This window comes from Denticeps clupeoides, chromosome 7, assembly GCF_900700375.1.
Source record: "Denticeps clupeoides chromosome 7, fDenClu1.1, whole genome shotgun sequence".
NCBI lineage: Eukaryota > Metazoa > Chordata > Actinopteri > Clupeiformes > Denticipitidae > Denticeps > Denticeps clupeoides.
In genome coordinates, this window is record NC_041713.1 from 20,345,464 (window position 1) to 20,363,162 (window position 17,699).

Below are 17,699 nucleotides of genomic sequence, written 5' to 3' on the forward strand. Positions count from 1 at the left end.
TCTCGGCATGGTAATTAAAAACTATTAGTTTGCTCTTTTAAACTCAGCTGTCTATTTTATGCTTATGAGTATAACATTTTTACATTTACATTTACAGCATTTACCAGACGCCCTTATCCAGAGCGACTTACAATCAGTATTTACAGGGACAGTCCGCCCCTGGAGCAGTTTTAGGTTAAGTGTCTTGCTCAGGGACACAATGGTAGTAAGCGGGATTTGAACCTGGGTCTTCTGGTTCATAGGCGAGCGTCTTACCCACTAGGCTACTACCACCTTACCAAAAAATCATAAAATGCTTTGTACTTTACTATAATGCTACTGACAGCAGATTTGTTTGGATTATTCACATAACGGTAAAATAATAGGTGCGACCGGTGAATGACATTTTTTAGCCTGTTTAGCCAGTGTCCAGCGTATGGACGCACTCAGTTGACAGAAATCCTTCATCGCTACGGACTGACGGACGACCCGTGAGAGTGCTTTAAACACAGCTGTTTAGTGTGTGCATTTGAATCAAGGGAAGCTGGTTTTATCAGAAGATGCACCACGATTCTAAATGATTGATTTTCTCCTTGAGGAGGAGGCTTTTCCCTTTACAACTTTATTGTACTTTAACGTTCACCAAACTAACGATTTCTTTTTGATATAAATGTGCCCCTGAAGGCAGTGAGCAGTCACCCCGCCCTACCATGTGACTGGGTCATCAGGGTACCAAACATGCAACTTGACCACAGCACCAAAGTGGTTAAGGTCTCAGAATCTGCATTTCCACCACATGTAGGCGGTTCAGTCTGAGCTCTTGGCATCTGTTGGTGTACCTGTTGCGCTGTTGAATGCTCTGCTAGAGTTGGACCTGTGATCTCTGTCTGTAACTGAGAGGTTTGCTTGACAGGTCTGGCTTGTTAGACAATTGTTTCGCAGTGTGCTGCATGAGCGAAAAAGGAGGCAAAAATCAATGTAGTGTGTTTACGGGACAGAACTGTGATAACAGACCTTTGCAGAAAAGAGTCAACACACACACACACACACACACACACACACACACAATTTAGGGAGAACATAAGGCTCTGGCAAACACTAGTGGGAAATCTTGGGGACATAGATTAATGTACAGAGAATCTACAAGGGGATGTACAAGGTTTGGGGGTTCAAAAAATCATTTTGACATTGCACCGAAATCTGGTGTTAAATACGGTGGGACACTACATCACACAAACTGATTCTAGGTCCTGCACTCTGAGTGTTCTCTGCACGAACTGCCGGTATGTCAATTTTATTACTGCTCCACAATCAGCATAAAATCGTGAGGCATAGTCTTTTAATGGTATTTAATGGGTTGAAAAAGTGTGAAATTCATATTCAGCTGTAAAACTGTAGAGGTCCAGGTGTGAAGAACTTTCGCACTTTCACACTCAAGTTCTTTCCCAACTTTCTTTCCCAAAAAGACTCATGGCTGTACTAGGGAGCAAACGGGAGCTTCTACTAAATAATGAGCAAAGGGTCTGAATACTTAGGACCATGTGATTTTTTTTTTTTTTTATTAAATCTGCAAAAATGTCAACAATTCTGTATTTTTCTGTCAGTATGCGGTGCTGTGTGTACATTAATGAAGAAAAAAATGATTTTTAGCAAATGGCTGCAATATAACAAAGAGTGAGAAATTGAAGGGGGTCTGAATACTTTCCGTACCCACTGTCTATCTCTATGGGCAGTGGAGACCTAGAAAGTAAGGAAGTGGACTCGCAACTGAAGGGTTGCGGGTTCAAATAAAGATCTTTCCCTCTTTCGTTATTGCAGAAGGTGTAACATCAATTGTGGTTGTGTTGTACACAACCACATTAATAACCCAGAGTTGATACCGCTCTGAAACAGGCTTCAATAGTGCGCATGATGTCTTAATTATGGGTCTAAAAGCTTTTAAGAGAGAATTCTCTGACACAGTAAGACAAATTAGACCAGTTTGCCTTTCCCAAGTCCAACTCACGTAAGAAGTACTCGGAGGGGTCTGCTTCATGGTCCGTGTCTTCTGGAAAGTGATCTATCTGTTTGCACAATCCCTTGAAGTTCCCTGTGAGAGAATTGAGGAGAAAACACGCCACGTTAGCAAGGAACCAGTCGAGACGGCACACGGACAACACAGTGAAAGTCTGTGGGGTCGCTGCTAGCGGGGTGGGGCTCAGGTGAGATGGACGGCGCTCCAGTGCGGGCTGAGCTGGCGCTGGGTGCCGGCGTCAGCAGGTGGGGGCTTGTAAACAAGACCCGAACAGCAGGCAACGCACTGGAGCGGCTCCAGATGCACCGCGGTGGGGAGGTCCGTCTCGTGGCGGCCGCCCGTTTGGTTGCCTACAGATGGCACACGTGAAGGCGCGCTCACTTTTTCACTCACTTTTAGTGGGAAGCTTGCACGCAAACTGTAGTGCACGACTGACACAGCCTGCGTCACTTGCTGCCATGCGATTCTGTATCATCACATTGCATAAGCACAACAATGTACATTTAAGGCAAAAAAAAAAAAAAACTAAATCCTTTCAGCAAATACAACCGGCGAGGCATGTAATATATATATAATAAGATATAATCAATGTCATGAATGTTAAATATTTATTAATTCTTAATAAAGGGATTATGTGCCTCCTGCTGAAGTCAAAGCATTCAAATACATCTGAGGACTTGCTGTGGCATCTGGTATCAAGGCGTCTGTAATTGACCCTTTAAATCCTGTGAAGTTCGGGGTGGCACATCTCTCAGATGCTTAACTCAATCATATTAAGATCTGGCATGTCAAATAATCACCTTGAACTTTTTTTGCTGTGTGAGAGTGTGCATCACCCTGCTGAAAGAGGACTCTGACATCAGCAAATCCAAAATTTGATCCTGGTCGAAACGTCTCATAACAATTCTCATAACACATTATCCAATGATTTACAATCAACTCAGGAGCAACTTATTGTAGTAGGTGGGGATTGAACCTGTGACTTCGTGGTCTTCTGATTCATAGCCGAGTGTGTTTAACCTGCTAGGCTACTACCACTCCAAAACGGAGAAGTAAACCGGATGCTGTAAAATGGCCCTATTTCCAGACCGTTGCTAGGCTTTTCATGGATCACATGCACATCATATATCCCACAAATCCCCTTCATGCAATGAGCTAAAATGCAGGACCTGGGAGGGACTCTGCACAACCTCAAATGTGTCAGGATCCGGTCCGGCAGGGGCTAGGCAGGGGAGTTTTATGCTTTGTGGTAACAGCCCCTTCTTGTTCAAACCTCAACCTCAAACATGACTGTCCAACAGAGCACAAAGCAACGTCCATAAAGACCCGTCAGTTCAAAATATTCTGAGGCTTGATGTCTCTGTGCATATACCCTGGCAAATGCAACAAAATATTGGTGTGAAATTTAAACCACTACTGTGCATATAATGCAGAGGAGAAGCAAATCAAACTGAGATCATCTCCTATGTTCTCTCATTGTGGTTTGTTTCAGACAGGCCTGGGTTCATTTGGAGAGTTCGCGGACAAAAGATGCTGACTAAATCTTTTATTTATTGTTAAATACTGTTTTATAGGGGTGAAACAGAGCAAGTGTGGAGGGCAGTGTTGTCCTCTATCATGTGTCGAGCACCCTAGTTGTATGAGCCGGTCCGCCCATGGCAATAAAGCTCATTTACTTTCCTACAGTGGTTGTGTTTTGTGTATGTAGGCAGGTAGAAGTAGGAGGGTTTATTAAGCCACACATCACAAATATTGCCAATACCTAATTTATTTCTACTTCTAATACATCTGCCTGTGGTCGCCATAGGTGACTGGCAGGAAAAAAAACCAATTTATTTAAAAGATATTCCCGTTTGCCAAGAAAAGTTGACATTTTACTATTTTCATAAAATATATTAGCTCACTTGGCAGCAAAGGGCTACAAAAGTAAATGGTACAAGAAATCAACCACAAATTTTTTTATTGTGGCACTAAATGTGCTGTTAAAAAAAAAAAAATGGGTAAAATGAAATTTTGTGGAAGGGCAGCTCAACGTAAAAGGCGTACAGTCAGAGGCAAAATGCAAACTGTCGGTCCGGAGCGCAGACGAGGGAGACAACGTTCGAACCACAGGTGTTTCGCCTCGTGGCGGCTTTACTGCGCGAGCCCACTTTCATTTGAGCGACGCATTGCACGTGCTGCTTTGATTCCCACTAAGGAAGCATTGGGATTGTAGGGCTCCCCTGAGGTCCTCTCTAGCATCCGTAACCAGAAGAGAGCTTTACCCACACTGGCATCTGTGTACACAAACTCAGACCTACACACAGCACACACACACACACACACACACACACACACACGCCATCAGTCACATCAGTGCTGGCACAAACTTTCAGCGACTAAAAAGCAGGGCTCCAAAAGTTAGGGCTGTCAGTGGAGTAATGATATTATGCCGGGTATTTAAATGTAAAATAAATAACCATATTTAAAAAAAAATAAGTCATTCTTGGTTTCAAGAATATGACAGAGACAGGTGTGTGTTCAGATTGATGGGGAGACACCACTGGTTGACTCAGATGGTCAATAAATTGGCAATTCAGTAATTCAGTTGGCATTTTTTGAAACGTTCTGCCTGGGGACGGTACTTTGATAAGTTACACCTCAGTGGAACCTTGGCAGTTCGGGGCTCGAACCCACAACCTTGTGATTAACTTTAATATTATGCAAATATGTGTTATATTTGTCAGATTTTACTATTATTCAATTTTTGCTCATTTCAAGTTTAGTTGTTTGATGGGAAAATAATTGTCGATAAATCGCACACATTTGTTTTTGCAGATTTCACCATCACGCATTACATGATTCTTCCCAATCAGCACTTCCCTGTGCAAGTTGCACAGACTGACAACACACTGAAACCCACACTGAGACAGGGCAGTCCAGCCACGCCAGGACCAGGCGTTGTTCGCGATGGTCAGAGATGTGTGTGTGAACGGTGGTGAGATGTGTGTGTGTGTGTGTGTGTGTGATAAATACTGCAGCCAATGTTAATAAAGTCTTTGCTGATCCAAGGTCACCTGCCCTGCCTCTTTGATGGCTGACCCGTCACCTGACTGCAGGAACATGTATGAGGAGCAGAAGGGGGGTGGGGAAAGGAGGTGAAATGATGAGAGGGCATATTTATTTCCCAGAAGTCCCCTGGGCCAACCCACATGTTTAGACCTAGCCGTGATCTTTTTGTGGTTTGCAGAAAAACCCTCTCCAGACACTTTCTTTTCTCTCGCCTCCGCTTTCTCAGATCTGAACGGCGTTTACGGTCTGTCCTTGGCCACGAAGCTACAATGCATGTAAAATATTTACCGATATTCAGATGCAATATTAAAAAAAGAACTTGCTCAAATCTCATTCCTGCCCACACATTTTCCCTGAGGGACTAGCTGGAGTACACAGGAGTGAATCATCACCTCAACATCAAGGATCCTGGACTAGCTCACCATCCGACCACAGTATGTGAGAACCCAGGGCTGTGTGACGGACAGTACAGCATGGAGCGGTTCTGGTACCGTTCCTTTTCACCATCTACACTGCAGACTTCACTCACAACTCCACCAACTGCTTCCCACATCACCAACGTGGACGACAAGGAGTACTAAAAACAGACCTGGGACTTTGTGGACTGGTGCCAGCAGAACTACCTCTAGATCAACAATGGAAAGACCAAGGAGCTGGTGGTAGACTACCACTGATGCTGTGGAGAGCTACAGGTTCCTTGGTGTTCATCTGGACTCACAAATCTGATGTCCTCTACAGGAAAGGGCACCTGCTGCAGAGGTTCAAGACTTTTGGGGTGAAGGGCCCACTCTTGAAGACTCTTTTATGACTCAGTGGTGGCCTCAGCCATCTTTTACGGTGTGGTCTGCTGGGGAGGTAGCATCTCTGCTGGGGACAGGAAGAGACTGAACAGGCTGATCTGGAGGGCCAGCTCTGTTCTAGGACCCAGTGGAGGTGGTGAGTGACAGGAGAATGGTGGACAACATCTCCCACCCCATGCAGGTGACCATGACAGCACGGAGCAGCTCCTGTGGGATGTGGGATGGAGAGATTCCGTGACTGCCATCCGCAGTCAGACTGTACAGACACACACAGAAGCAATAAACCACGGAAGCTTTTACGCTTAGTCTCTCTGCAGTTTTTCTGATGCAACACATGCAATATTTGGGTGAAGCTGCTACTGCTGGACAGAATGCTCTGCTTTTCTGGTGCGTTTCTAAAAGGTCCTGTTTTGGACCCCAAAAAGGTCCCAATTTCACTCTGTGAGATTGTTTACCATTAATACGAGTTATACATCTGTGAAGGTTCTCAGTCATCCAGGTCATGGTTCTCAAAAGAGGCAACTGGCAACTGGACTTGTTATGGATCCTTGACAATGTTTCGCCCTTCAGTTCCAGAGGGCTTTCTGAAGTCTGAGAAAAGACTCGCCAAAGGTGGCTTTAATTCTGTATCCCGGCTGAATTTCAGAAAGAGACTTCAGTATAAGGAGAACACTTGGACCTAAAAAGCAAAAAGTCTACATCTAGTCTTAATTACAGTTTATATACATATATATTTACAATACAGATGTCCATATTAACATTTTATACTGTACTTTCTTTCTTGACTGTTCATTTGAACATTAATTTTTTTTTTACTGTGCTGTGACATAGTACTTTATTCTCTTCTATCCATTCCTCTTAATTTTTGATCTTAAATTTGTACCATGACCAAGCTTGTGGGACGAATAAAGGTTTATCTTATCATATCTTATTTGCAGTTGCTCTTCGTGTTAGGCTGCTGTCAATGCACATGTTTGTACAACCGTTTGTGTGTAACTGCAAGTGTACGTAGGTGTACAGCATGTGTTCCTCCTCTTCCTCGCCTCCAGCGCCGCTCATTACTTAACAGCACTTGCTGCTGCTGCTGATGTCATCTGCTGAAGAGTTCTCCACCCGGCCTGCTTCAGAGGCAGCCAATCGCATCGCTCGTCTGTCCGAGACAGATGTGCATAAGATCCCGCCCACTCAGCACTGCCTGCTTGTTGGTGATGTCATCCTTAATCCAGGGAGAAAATCAATGCTGGATCCCACACAAGTGGAAATGTGGAGAGGTTGTGCACTGGGCTGCCTGGTGCGTGTTTTTTAATGAAGAGCTTGTGTGTGTGGGTTTGTGTGCGTCCATGTAAGTGTGTTATTGCGTATGTAGGTGTGTGCGTGCATATTTAAGTGTGTGCGTGTTGGTGGTTGAGGAACTAAAGCTGGTCTCATTTGATCCTAGTCTCTGCTTCCAGTGGGTGGAAAAAAGTTAGCAGACATACTCTGGAGCCTTGAAAATGCGTCTCCATGGTAACAGCTGCGTGGGGCGCACTGAGAGACTCTGAGATGGATGCTGCTGAGGATGGGGCCTAACTGGCCAGAGTTGAATGGCTGGGTGGAGAGCTGAAGTGTGTGGAGTGTTCAAACTTCACCGATTTCACACACATCGCTTTTCATTACCATGTAAGGACAGGCGATAATTATTAGTAGGTTAATATTTATGTATATGACTTCTGTATAGAAACTACAACAGAGTGAATAAAAAGATTGTATTCATAGTTGGGGGTCCTAGTGAACCAGAATTAATCACTTCATTGATGGTAACATGGAAGCACGTTGTAAGTCGCTCTGGATAAGGGCGTCTGCCAAATGCCTTAAATGTAAATGTAAATTTAGAAGCAAAAGTAAGTGTATCCTAATAAGACAACTCTCCTTTTTCAAGACCAATTTGATACACTTGATACAAAATATCATCACTGGCACCTTTCGTACAGGTTGAGACAACACCACCTCTATAAATTTTCAGTCACATTTCTCACCTCGTTCATTTTTAAATACATGGTATCAAAGAGTGGTAACAACTGAGAATGGAGTGCATCATGGGTCAGAAACTCCACAGACCATTTTTCCTCTTTTGTTTCTTAGGAAAGTGTCCCTAAAGTCCCTTAGTGTCCCTAATGTACATGTCGCTGTGTCTGAGGCCATTTTTCTAAACACAAACCCACACTTTCACAGCTGAAGATCCTTCTGAAATACCTTCTTACAGTATTTGGTCCCAAAACAAAAGCAAATTGCAGGTATTCCTGCACTTATCAAAAAAAAAAAAAAGTGAACCATAAATCATCTGCAGAAGAATCCAAAATGGAACATGGAACAGCCCAGATCTGCTGGTCCCCAAGTGTGCGTTTAACAGCACACACTCACACACAACGGCGGAATTTCAACAGTGGCCCGCCTGGCAAATTCCCCGGCTGCGGTTGCTGCAGTGAAGCGGATGTCGGGTTAATGTGTTGCGCCGGCACGGTAGTGCAGCCATCTTAATTAAAGACGGAAGCAGTCGCAGGGACCACAGCTGTACTCGCCTTATTAATCTCACTAATCATTGGTTATTCATCTCGGCCCTTTTCGTTTAGGCGCTGTAGAGGTTTCCCCGAGTGTGTGTGTGTGTGTGTTGCCTGATTTAATTCTTATATATTTTTGTCTGTAGTTTGCAGCCACTGAACTGACCGAGCTGTGGGTGAAGTGCATCTGTTATGGTTCATACGCCGATCAACATTAAAACCACTGACACGGAATAACATTGATTATCTGGCTGCAAAAGTAGGAAGGTGACAGGGTCAAACGTTGACAGGGTCAGAGGAACTGTGGAACATGTGAATGGAAGAAGGTGCCCTGCTCTGGCAAATTTTCCTTTAGATCACGTGGGTGTGTGTCGCTGTCCCTGGGGATGCCCCATGGGAAGATGGAGGTGGTGTGATGCTTTGGGCAATGGTCTTCTGAGAAACCTTGTCTCCAGCATTCATGTTTGATGTCATTTTGGAACATTGAGCACCACGGCAGTTCCTTCTTCCAGCAGAAAATGCTTCAAGAATCATTTGACAAGGGCCGCATCTTATGCTGAAACGAATCCACCTCACAGCTTATGGGACATACAGGACCTGCTACTGATGGCCGTAGATCATGGTGTCCATGCTCCTGCTGGCTAGAGCACCTAAGATTTTATTTCATAATATTGTGCTATTGATTTGATATCTGCTCAGTGTGTGTTTTATCACAGTTCCCATTTATCCAACCGCTGCAGTATCACACAGGGCCATTACAGGACCCTTTGCAAAGCGCGGCTTGCTGTTTGAGGGATATTCATTTATGTATATTATAGCTGAAAAGAGTAATGGATTCATTAAGGCAGTCATTTGCATAAAATAAACAAAAACAATATTTCTAAATTCAGGCCTTGTAGTGTGTGAGAGAAATGAATTAATTGTTTCTAGACAACACCTTATTTGGCAGAGCTAGACGTAGAGACTCATACTCTGATGGTGGGTGCACTCTGACTTTTTTTTTCATTTAAAATATATTGCAAATGTATAAACAGTTCATTATAAGCCCCCATTTCAGCTCAGTGCCCTGTGCAATTCCTGGTCTGGTTGCAACAGCCCTACCTTCACATACATTTCTGTTCAAAAGTGTCAATACCAAAACTGGGGGAAATTACCAATTCAAATGTCTTTTCTCTCTGTATTGGTCAATGTCAAATGCCATATTAAAATTCACAGCTCCAAGTGGAGAATGGGGTCAGAGCGCAGGGTCATGGTTGCCCCTGGGGCATTTGAGGTGTTAACGAGATTGCTCACAACCATTAAATCTCAAGTTCAGTCCACCACTGAGCTGCTGCCACTGAGTCCTCCAATGTCCCTTGAACTAAAACAAGAAGATGGCAAGCCCGAAGGGTGTAAGGAGGGAAAGTGGGAGGCAGACAGGCACAGATGCTTTTCAGATTCAGGGTGTGACTAACTGATGTGTGTAGCATGATCGTGTGTGTCACTGCCTTGTGGTCATCAGCTCATTCATTGTTCCTCCAAAGCGTCTGGACCACAAGAGCTCCAGCAAGGGAGAACGAGGGGCTTTTAGGACAGGGCGGGATGCTGTAGTGAATGAGTCCAGAGCGTCTCACTGAGATTTTAGTGAGGCAAGTTTGCAAGAAAACTTTATTTGGGTCGCCCCCATTTCAGCCCTCACCTTCAAACAAAGAGGCAAGTAAGGGAGAAAGGGAAAGGAGAAATACACGACACATTGCCAATCTGAGATGGTAAGACGAACAGGGAGGTGAGAGGAAAAGCAGGATAGGGTGAGCCTCTTTAGCTGATATTTATGGCAGAGCATATTCAAGGATGACGAGAAGGTCATAAATGCATCTGCTGAGATCACACTCTGAACGAAGGGCAAGTGCAACACAATTAAATACAATTAAGTGTAGTAAATATTTCCACTTCTCTGTTTTTTTACATTCCTGGAATAATGTTTTCAGTGTTTTTCTTTTTTACTATTGAACCAGTGGTTAAATTACACTGGTAATGTTGAATAATCTGATCCAGGTACGTTGTGATCACACTGTGTGTTCTGACACCATTCTATCAGAACCAGCATGAACTCTTTAAGCTGCTACTTGAGCTGCAGTAGATGTTCTATTGGGCAACATAGGGCCAGCCAGTGCTCCACCAGTGAGCCTTGATCACCTATGACCCTGTGTCTGGTAGGTCCTCACCACTGCAGAGCTGAAGTCCAGACGGCTGGGTCAAGGCATCTCTAAAACATCACAAGTTGGTCCTGATCAAAGTTGTCCAAATTCTTACACCAGATTTCTCTGCTTCCAACACATCAACTTCAGTAACAGAAGGTCCACTGGTGGCCTAGCGGTTAAGGAAGCGGCCCCTTAACCAGAAGGTTGCCGGTTTGAAACCCGATCTGCCAAGGTGCCACTGAGGTGCCACTGAGCAAAGTACCGTCCCCACACACTGCTCCCTGGGCGCCTGTCAAGGGTGATGGTTAAAAGCAGAGGACACATTTTGTTGCTGTGTTATTGTAACCAGAACATTACTCACTTCACCTGTCACAATGTTATGGCTGATCAGGGTATACATATTGAATAAATATTCAATTCAAATTTAATTCAAGAACTTGTGGAAACTAGTAAGAAACATTATTAGACTAGATTTGCAATTTTCTTTTATGCAGTCTGTGGATACAGCTCTCCCCAAAGCTTTAGTGCCACGATTCTAGTAAGTATATGTTTAATTCCCCCTCAATCCAGATTCATGGGCATTTGTAACCAGCTTGATATTTACTAAGATATAAGAACATATACACACACACACAGCACTACTACCGGCACTAATTTTTGACTATAAATTTTCAAGCAGAAAATCACCTAGCAACGTCATTATGATATAATCGATTAGGTTCTGCACTGCATTGATGCAGAATCGGTAGTTTTTACCCTAGGTCTCTACATGAACACAAGCTTGAGCCACTTAGCAACACAGAGCAGGACTGAGAAATAAACACTATTTACACTGGGGGATCAACAAAGACCAACATGATGACTGTTCTGGTCAATTACAGCACGATTCTTTTAAAAAAGCGACAAACAGAATCAGCACATCCAAGATTATTGCATGATTAATTATGCAAATTCAGTGCAATTGTTTTGTGAAACTTTGCAATTCAGTGCAATAATCACAACATTGCATAGATGATTCATGCAAATTTGGCCTTTTTACAAATTTGATCAATAAGCATTTGTCTCGTGAGTCCCATCAATCATAGCAGACAGTTATTTCTGCCACACGTGTGAAATGAATGTCTCACCAGTTTACCAAAAAAAAAACCCACAGCTTTTATATTTGTCACTTCAACATCCAGATGCATTTGAATTTAATAACTCAGGAGTCTTTCTTCTCAATTTGACTGTAAAAAAAGAATAAGAACATTGAAAATTAGCTGCACTAAAATCTTGGCTGCAACAATCCTCAAAAAACTAAATTCTGTGGGGACTGGAGTGGTTTTTGCTTCCATGTCATAGAGTGAGTCCATGCAATAGAGAAGACAACAAAGAGTGTTTTATTAAACGGACATATTACAAATAGTGGGAATCAGAGTGACAGTCACCTTGCGATAGTAAAAATACACATTTAAAAATCAACTATGTTCCATAAAGATATGAACTGCTTCTAAAATGTGCAGATAAAATTATTTAATCAAACATCTATCAGAATCAAACATCTCTCCAACTATCAGAAATGTTGTAGAGAAACTTTTCTGTAAGTTCATTGACTAAAACCAGACTAAAATGTCATCAGTTTTGTCAACTAAAACTAAAATAGTCTTTGGATAATTCTGACTAAACTAAGACTAAGACTTTTTGTCAACTTAAACTTGACTGGACTAAAATGAATGTGGACATGACTAAGACTAATAAAAAATAAAATAACAGCTTGACGAAAAGGCTAGACTAAAACTTTAATTAAGACAGGGCCCCAAAAACAACTATAGTTCAAATCCCAAACCGTGAAGGTGCTACTGAGGTGCCACTGAGCGAGGAACCGTCCCCACACTCTGCTCCCCGGGCACCTTTCATGGCCGCCCACTGCTCACCAAGGGTGATGGTTAAAAATTGAGGAAACATGTCACTGTGTGCTGTTTATCACGAAGACAAAAACGTTCCCTTTAACTTTTTCCACTTTAGTTATCAGCCGTTTATGTGATATATGGTGATATGTTCTCTAGACAGAAGTTCATCAACTTTAACATTAATTAATCAAGGCAGTGCAGGGCACATACACCATTCACCTGCAACCAATGCAGGGGGGAAGCAGGAGAACCCGGTGTCAGTAATAAGCAATGGGAACCAAGCAGGTCTTCTTTGTATCAATAAGCATCATAATAATGATGCCTAAAACAATATATTGTGTAGCCCCAGGTTATTAATACAACATGAGTACATGTTGGATATTCAAAAGCAAGGAAGGATCTCAAAATATGGAAGTCCATAATAGTGTGACCAGGGGTTATAGATAGACAGCAGAACACAGAACTGACAGAAGTGTCCTGTGATGTGGCGAAGTTCAAGGTTGTGAAAAGGTTTTAGACCAACCATCGTTGAGGTCCAGAAAATGGCTTGGGCTGATATGGTTCCATAATGCTGGGATTTTGGTTTTGTTATTTTCAGTGAAGAGCACAGCATGGACAATAGCTGGCACAACATGCTTTTGAAAAATGCTTCAGAAATTGCAGGCTATTGACAAGTAACCCCTCCCCCCCAACAGCCAGTGTGAGGTCAGCAGCAGAATAATTCTGTTGTCACATCTGTATGAGTGAGGTGGAGGGTCCCAGGGCCACCGACCTCCTATCCTGCATGACTCTCAGCCACCTGCAAACACAACTGCATTTATCAGCCAGATTTTATCCAGAGCGCCTTACAGTCAGTAGTTACAGGGACAGTCCCCCCCTGGAGACACTCAGGGTTAAGTGTCTTGCTCTGGGACACAATGGTAGTAAGTGGGGTTTGAACCTGTGGCCTTGTGGTCCTCTGGTTTGTTTGTGAGTGTGTTACACACAATGCTACTCCCAACACGGTTTAGTGTACCCAAGGGAATAAAATCTCCCGCCTGGTACAGTTTCTTTTAAGTGGAATAAAGCAGTAAAAGTGTGACAATTCACTCATCTGAATCAATGCAGCTTTATGATCAAGTCTAAGATTCATTTTGACTCAATCTAGCCATATTCTGAATGTTAGGTCTGTCTGCATTACTCTGATGCATACTTTAGCAAAGAAAATTTAATGCTGATAAATGCATAAAAGTTGTAATCAATTATTTATAGATGTAGAAATCACACTGACAAAAAATAATATAGACATTAAATATGGTTGATTGCATTTCAGCTTCTAAAATAATACTGAAATATTTAGACAAGAAATATAATTTCTAATTGACTGTATTCATCTTTTAAATCCCCGTAGCAGCTTATGGGTTCACTGCTATGGCCAGGAGGACTTGAAGGACACCTTCTTTACGGAAGAGTCCACTTCTAGTGGACAAATCGCGGCAGGTTCACAGGTTTCATTGGGCCAACTTCTTGAAGCGATGCCTTCCTCAGATACTTGGAGCCTGAATTTGATCCATCTGCCGGAACAGTGGACACTGGGCGTTAAGTGTTATTCTTATCTGAACACGGACACACATTTCCACACACACAGACACGTCTTTCTGTCACACCCCTCCCCCTTTCTCTGCCACTTTGCCTTAGGCAGAATGATTCATTTGTGGCTATTGATCTCTCTTCCCTTCCCGAGCAGAGAGAGTGAGAGGGAGACGGAGCGAGTAAAACAGGAGAAGAGCGAGACGGAGGACGAGATGTGAGGAGAGACAGGGCAGAGGTACAGAGTTGACAGGAAATGAGTCTGTAAAAAAAAAAAAAAGCGGAGAATCCATCCAGTATTCAGTGAAGTACCTCCCTGCAGTTCTTCTTTTTTCCCCCTTTGTCTCCTTACTGTAGAAAAAAAAAAGCCAATGGTTGCAGTCGGGATGCGTCAAACCACCTCCCCTCTCCCCTCTCCTCTCTCTCTCTCTGTCTCTACCTCCACCTCTGGTGATTGGTAATTCAGAGAGTGTCCACATGTCATCTCCTGTCCTGCTGCAGCAGGAAGCGAAGGATGGAGTACGGGGGGGAAGTGGTAGAGGGCAAACGATGTCCGATTATATTTTCTTATGAAATCTATTGCCGCTGCTCACCAAGGGTGATGGTTAAAAGCAGAGGACACATTTTGTTGTGTCACCGTCCGCTGTGCTGCAGTGTTTCACAATGACAATCACTTGGCTTTCACGTTTTTCACACCTGTGGTGCATGCATGCAGACACACACACACACAAACACACAGAGTAATAGCTGTGAATGCAATTATCACATTTTCACATCCCAGCTTGACTTGCTCTCTGTCTGTGTGACCAAACTCCTAAACTGTTCTGTGCTTTTTTCAGAAAGTGAAAGCTACTAAATGCAATCAGAGAGAACCAACATTTTTGTGTGTGTGTGTGTGTGTGTGTGTGTGTGAACTCATATCACTGGTAAGCAGCAGGTTACTGAGGCATTGCTTGTCTCCAGGCTCCTGTCTGGTCTGAAAACGAGAGGGACGCTGTGAGGACAGGAATCGCCTTTGTGCAGGTAGGACCTGACGACGCGGCGATGGAAGGAACAGAAGCATGATGCTCCGTTCGAAGAGCAGCGCCATGTTGGTGTTGTGCCAGTAGCCTCTGGAGGGGGACGGGGGCCAACACTACAGAGTGTGATCCCTGTTTAATTCAGCTGATTAATCACTTTAATTAGGCCCTGTGCTGGGCTGTGTGTGTGCAGATGAGTCACTGTGTGAAGTCATCAGTCACTAGTGTCCACATACAGCCCATCAGCTGCTGCAGACAAGCCAGCATTCTAAAACACCACACACACACACACACACACACACACACATATATATATATATAGGAATATAAAAACACACACACACATATATATATATAGGAATATAAAAAATAGCTGTTGTATATTGTGTAAAAGTTGTATAAATTAGTGGTGGGACGCTATCGGCATTAACGTGCTGCGTTAACGTGAGACTCTTATCGGGAGATAAAAAAATTATCGCCGTTAATCTATTCACAAAGTTGTGTTGGGAGCTGGGTCTACATTACGCAAGTTATTGTGCCTTAGTTATATGGTTACACTAGATTTATAAGTATATTTCTTCTTTCTTGTGTCTTTTATTTTCTTATTTCCTAAAGACTGTTATTTTGTTTTTGAGACCCGGTTCAGGTCTCTTGGACACATGGCGTGAGTTGTGAGAGGTGCGTGGGGTTTGTGTGCAAAAAGTTATTTCTTTCATTTAAATTTATGTACATATTAGGAATATTTTGCATGTGTGTTATTTTGTGAATATTTTTTTATGTTCTTTTAATACTGTATATTGTAGAGAGAGGTGCAGAAAGACGCGATGTTCTGACGAGACCTTGCTTTTTGTACAGAATACACTTTGCACAGAAAATCTCTTGGGTGTTAGCTCATCATTTGTGGTTCAAGAAACGGAATCAAAAAGTTACACAACGCAGAAGAAGAACCGCTACACCATGATAACTTTCACCTTGATATTTTAGCGCGGATGTATACCTAGCCGAATTGCACTGTAGGGGGCGAGAACGAGTCTTCGAACTGTGAAATTACCACATCAAACGTGACGCGGTAACATGGATGCAGCTATTTAACTGAATAAACAGTTGGTAAAAGCAAGTACATCTTATTGAACATAATTTATTTTCATCACCAATTATCATAGTAGAACAGCTTTCTCAAGCAGTTTGTGATGCATTTTGGAAACAGGAGATGAGCCCCTGGTCTAATGCGCCACCTGGCTTGAGAAACCCGTTCTCAAAGACTTACTTTTAGTCATTATTTGGGTAGCACACATATTCTGAATGCCTTCGGCAGAATTCAAATGAGCCATTTTAATCTAGATGAATCTAGATTAATGTAGATTAATCTAAAATATAGATTACTCTAGATTAATCTAGATTAATTCCAAGATTACTGTGAGATTAATCTAGATTAAGAAAATTAATCTATACCCACCTCTAGTATAAATATTGTATATATGTCTGTGTGTGTGTGTGTATATGTGTGTGTATACACATTATTTGTGTATTATATACACACACACACACTGCTATCTTGTGAACTTAAAACATTCCTTTTTTAATATTACAGCCTTATTCTGTCTAGATAATCAAATTTTCCTTCAGAATCCTACACACAACACCCCATAATGACAACATGAGTTCTGGAGCAGGTTTTCATCCACAATGTCTCTGTACGTTGCTGCAGTCACCTTTCCCTCCATCCTGACTAGTCTCACAGTTCCTGCAGAACTGAGAAACATCCCCACAGCATGATGCTGCCACCACCATGCTTCACTGTAGGGATGGTACTGGTCTGGTTATGAGCGGTGCCTGGTTTCCTCCAAACGTGATGCCTGGCATTCACACAAGAGTTCAATCTTTGTCTCATCAGATCAGACTATTTTGTCTCTCACGGTCTGAGTCCTTCAGGTGCATTTTGGCTAATTCCATGCAGGCTGCAATGTATCTTCCATCTGGCCAGGGGCCCAATTCCTTTGACTTCATGCTTGGTGTGTGCTCTGACATGAACTGTCAACTGTGGGTCCAAAAAACATTTTTTTCTGCAGAAACATCTCAAGGATGATCAGGGGAAACCGGAGGCTTCTGAGCTCAATTTTGAGCTTCATGTCAAAGGCTGTGAATACTAATGTACTGTGCTTTTTCAGTTTTATTATTTTTACATTTGCCAAAAGTAAACTTTTTTCATATCGTCATTATGGGGTGTTGTGTGTAGAATCCTGAGGAAAAGTAAAGTGATGTGGTGACAACAAAATGTGTCCCCTGCTTTTAACCATCACCCTTGGTGAGCAGCGGGCTGCCATGACAGTTGCCCGAGGAGCAGTGTGTGGGGACAGTGCTTTACAGCGGCACCTTGGCGACTCGGGATTTGAACCGGCAACCTTTCCAATTATGGGTCCGCTTCCTTACCCGCTAGGCCACTAGAAGTCCCAATTAAATCTGAAATAAGGCTCTAACATAACAAAATATGCAAAAAAGGAATGAATACTTTCACTGTATATATTAAAGAAGTCCTGCAAATTCTGCTTTTGAGTTAATATACATCATTTTGAATGATTATAATTTTTCATTACATTCATTTGGCAGATGCTTTTATCCAAAGTGTCTGACAGATGAGGCTGATATTCAACTTTAGGATGA

At 42.8% G+C, this 17,699-nt stretch overlaps 1 protein-coding gene across 2 annotated transcripts in view; it reads right to left on the reverse strand.

Moving 5' to 3' along the window:
* Positions 1 to 17,699, reverse strand: part of cacng2a (calcium channel, voltage-dependent, gamma subunit 2a) — a 39,414-nt gene that overhangs the window by 12,127 nt on the left and 9,588 nt on the right. For both annotated transcript variants that reach the window (XM_028987090.1, XM_028987091.1), the window contains exon 2: positions 1,985 to 2,068. In XM_028987090.1, coding sequence (XP_028842923.1) covers positions 1,985 to 2,068 — 84 coding nt within the window. The remainder of the gene's footprint in view (positions 1 to 1,984; positions 2,069 to 17,699) is intronic.